The sequence below is a fragment of the Corylus avellana genome, chromosome ca10, assembly GCF_901000735.1.
Source record: "Corylus avellana chromosome ca10, CavTom2PMs-1.0".
Classification (NCBI taxonomy): domain Eukaryota; kingdom Viridiplantae; phylum Streptophyta; class Magnoliopsida; order Fagales; family Betulaceae; genus Corylus; species Corylus avellana.
Window position 1 is genome coordinate 15,310,606 of NC_081550.1, and position 4,653 is coordinate 15,315,258.

General features: G+C 38.7%; 1 protein-coding gene across 1 annotated transcript; it reads left to right on the forward strand.

The window, feature by feature from the left end:
- Positions 1-1,674: 1,674 nt before the first annotated feature.
- On the forward strand, positions 1,675-2,686 carry LOC132164603 (fasciclin-like arabinogalactan protein 12). Its single transcript, XM_059575140.1, has one exon. It carries the CDS (start codon positions 1,675-1,677, stop codon positions 2,566-2,568), a length of 894 nt encoding a protein of 297 aa, XP_059431123.1. The 3' UTR covers positions 2,569-2,686.
- The last annotated feature ends 1,967 nt before the right edge of the window (positions 2,687-4,653 follow it).

A 4,653-nucleotide genomic window follows, 5' to 3' on the forward strand; every position in this document is an offset into this window, starting at 1 on the left:
CCTATTAAAGTAGAGGTCACTAGTTCGAATTCCTCTCCCCCCTCTTGTGCGGACATGTAAAAAAAAAACAAATTGATTCCCATTTATACCAAGAGAAGGGTTCAAAGGAAATGATAAGTCCATCTTGAGAAGTGTTATAAGTAAGACTTTTATCTCACATTTATCCCTTTAAAGATAAGTGACTTTTAAAATTACCATTAGATTCGGAATGAATTACTATATACTAAATGAGCCAAAGAAGTCTTTACGCTTTGGCTTTACGTGTATATATATATATATATATATATATATATATACAAAAACATAAAGTTATACATAAAATAACTCGAAAGAAGTGCAAGCTAATTATAATTATACATTTTATCAAAACTATTTTATAAGACCCAACCATAATTATAAGGTTGAGGCAAAGCGATTCTCATAAAATTACCATCAACTTGCTTTCTCTAATACTTATCTTATTTCATCAACAATTATTTTTATTTTTGAGAGAAAGAGAGGTTCTATCTAGTTGATGCAACGTTTCTATGTTAGTGAAATGAACCCACTGAGGTCTTTATCTACTCGAAATGAAAAGAAAATAAAAGCTTAACTTACCCATAAAAAAAAAAAAAAAAAAAAATTACCATCGACTGTGCCGCATATGTAAGTAACCACCTACATTAAACGAAACGAGACTATTTGTAATAACATATGTCATAGAGACAGGTTATATCTAGTTGATGCAATGTTTCTATATATGTTAGTGAAATGAAGAGAGAAAGAGAGAGAAAGATTCTATCTAGTTGTTGCAATGTTTCTGTGTTTGTGAAATGAACCAAATGAGGTCTTTATCTAATTGAAATGAACCGAAAATAGAAGATTAACATACTCATAAAAAATTAATTAATTAATTATTAGCATACTCGCCCCTCTTGAAGCATTCATATAGCTTATACGTTACTATCTCCTAACTCTTAAAAGGAAAATAAAAAATAATAAAAAAAAACAAAAAATCTTTAAATATTGATAAGCCACGTATATATATAATTTCATTAATAATTGTCTCCAACGGATAGCTCCATCGGCTGAAGACTGCACCTCATGAAGCGGATGTTATTAATTCAAATGTTCATCTGCTTTCCTTCACCTTGTGCTTACCCGTTTAAAAAAAAAGGTTCTATTAATAATTAGACACATTTAATTTCATGAAGAACAAAACTGGTATAGTGAGCTGCTAATGTAGAAATGCCCTTCTATATGTAGTTCTATTGGGATTTGCTTAAATTTTCTTATTTAATTAGGAAATAAAAAAAACAAGGTTTAAGTACTACATGTATGGACTTTAGAGAGGGCCCTAAGGCCCCTAATGACCCCGGGCCACTGATTGCCAATTCTCTCTTTTCGTGCAGTACTATGTGAAAGCAAGGCAATCATATTCATCTTGTTTTTCCTGCCTTCCCAAGCAAACAAGCCACTAAATCAGCAAATTAAAAGCACTCATTCTATCCACCTTTCCAAGACAGGTAAGCTGCAAACAACTAAGGATTTGTAGCTAGATTTCTACCCTTTCACCTAACTAAACTCTCTCCCGCCCTCATAAAAGCCCTATCCTCCTTCCCACACATATCAAACACTTGTGCAAAAAACACCCTCGCATTTGTAAATTTCCCAAACCAAATTAACACTACAAAGATGGCCAAACAGGCAATGTCCTCCCTCTCAATTCTACTTGTATTTCTCTTCCATTGCATCACAACTTCAGCCCAGCCGGCTGCAGCTCCAACCAAGCCCGCCGACACCCCAGCTCCGCCAGCCAATCCCCCGGCTCAGCCCGCCAGTCCCCCTGCTCAGCCTGCCCTTCCCCCAGTCCAGCCGGCCGCCAAAGCCCCAGCCCCAGCCCAGCCTGCCCTGGTCCCGGTGCAGACCGGTGCCACTGACGTCACCAAAATCCTTGGAAAGGCCCATGGGTATTCTGTCTTTGTCCGCCTCTTAAAGAGCACAGGTGTGGCTAAGCAACTCTATGGGCAGCTCAACAATTCAAACAATGGGTTTACCATCTTTGCCCCTACAGATTCTGCATTTTCGAATCTTAAAGCGGGCACTATAAACTCCCTATCTGACCTACAAAAGACCCAACTACTTCAATTTCATATCTTGAACACCGTTGTTACTCTCTCAAACTTCCAAACCTTGAGCAATCCGGTGCCGACGGAAGCGGGAGATGCTGGTGCATTTCCGATGAACATTACCACTGCTGGAAACCAAGTGAACATCTCGACTGGCCTTGTGAACGCCACATTGGGCAACACAGTGTATTCGGATGACCAGCTTGTCATTTATCAGGTGACCAAAGTGCTTCTCCCGTTGGACATTTTCAATCCTAAGCCTAAAAAAGTAACAGCAGCGCTAGCCCCCGTAGTCGCACCAACGTCGTCGAAGCCTAAGCCAACAAAGGAGGATGCTCCGGTGACTCCGTCTGCGGCTGCCAAAGTGGATGCGGCTGCTGCAGTAAGTCTTAGTAGGCATGGAATGTTAGAGTCCATTGGAGTTGCCGTGGTTGCATTCTTTGTGATCAAACGAGCTTGATGGTTTGTACGTAACATGCACCATTATTAGTTTATTTGCTCTCGAGGTATCCCATTGTCTAAGAGCTGCAAGATTTTTTGAGTTGGGTTCAACGGTCGTGATCAGCACCAAGGGCTTTCAAAATAAATGCCTTTGTTCCTTGCACTGTTTGGTTTTTTCGTTTTTCCTAAGCTTGTCCATGTTAGTGTAGGAGAATTTTATGTTTATTCTTTTTCATCTCTATTGCCCTTTCTGGTTTTCTGATTTAGTGATTTATATATTGTATTAAATTTGTGATTTTTTTTTTTTTAAAAAATAAACACTACTACAAAAACCAAGTTTACTAATGCTTGAAATAGAGGCCTTTTAATAAATCGTGTCCATATGGGGACATTTTACTATGCAAATGACTTTACTAAAAAGTAAGAACGCTTATAACAATGGGACGTTCCACTGGGGCAAGCGCCCCATTTGAGGATGTTAGGGGTGCTTGCCCTGTACAAGCACCCCTAACATGCCATTTGGGGGGGGCGGGGGCGCGGGACATCTCCCACGCGTGCCCAGTACCCCACTATGGGTGGAAAGGTAGGCAGCTAATAGCCGTTCGCTAACCACACTAATTGCACTAAGCGCTAACTGCTTTTGAAGGCAGTTAGCAAAAATTGCTAACCGCCTATATATATATAGAAACGATGTTGTATGTAATATGATATTATCGTATTACCATAGAAATGACATCGTTTTGATTTATTAATTTTTTTTTTTTTTTAAAAGGCGGCTAGCGGTCACTAGAGCTACTAACCGCTAACCATCGGTTAACTACCTAGGCGGTTAATGGATTTAACTAATCACGTAGGCAGTTACGGTTAGCGGTTTTAGCCAATAGCTACTAATTGTAACCGCATTTTCACTCCTATCCTCCTCTCCCTCTTTCTGGGAAAAATCCCTCCCCCCCTCTCTCTCTCTCTCTATCCCTCTGGATTTCGCCGTCGTCTCCCTGGCCAGCTCACCTTCCCCTCTCCCTTTCTAACGCCGGGCGGAACTAGGATTGCTTTGACAGTGTATAATAGCAGCAGAAACTAAGAATTGAAGATAGAAAATGAAACTCAGGAAGAGAGAAAATAACAAATAGGGAAGAGAAAGTCCCTAAGTGCCCAAAATACGTAAACAGAGAAATAACTCTGAAAGACTTAAATTTAATTGATAGTATAAACTGAATTGAAAAACAACAAAGACTAGATGCCTTTATATAAGCTAGGCACCTCCTAAATTAACAAGGAAAAGGAAAGCAAACCTAATTGAAAAAGGGAAACACATCCTAATAGGAAAAGAAAACAAATCTTAATAGGAAAGGAAAAACCCAATCCTTATTGAAAACGGAAAACTAAAACACACATGCATAATTAAAATAATAATTTTCTAAAATTCCTCCTGCATCAGTTTCTTCAGGTTGGAAAGAACTCGCCCTCGAGTTCAAATCATATTTTCCTCAATCTTTTGGATGTCCAATTAATCCCTTCCATGCTGTACTTCTCAACATCAATGCAACTTGATACCTGAAGAAAAACAATTTACAACCCATCACAACATGATTGCGAATAGTAGTTTGAAAACTCTTCATATCATATAGAGATACTTTAATCTTCACACGGTATTCATTTATCTTCTCACATTCGTGCGGCATATAAATCTCTAAAAAATGATCAACTATTTCTTCCTCATTGAAAATAAAATTTCCTCCACCTCTATAAGATCTTCATCGTTGACATATGTATCATAAGTTAGTGGAGAATTCCAATCCACGAAACATTGAGAAAGATCTTCAACGTCTTCTTCGTATTGAAACTCTTCATCAGCAAACTTAAATCCGAAGTCTAAGTCTCCATGTCATTCATCCTGAACATGTGTTCCCGAAACAAAATAGGCTTGTAATACGGGTTCTCAAAATTGGATTTTGAATTGCGACCGTTAATATCGCAATACATCTCCAAGTTTTGCGCCGCTAGACGCTAGGTTAACTCTGGAACTTGCCTCTTCAAATCTTCAATCATCACATCTTGTATACTGCGCTAATGGTAAAGGACTTCTTCATTTGGAACCTATCCA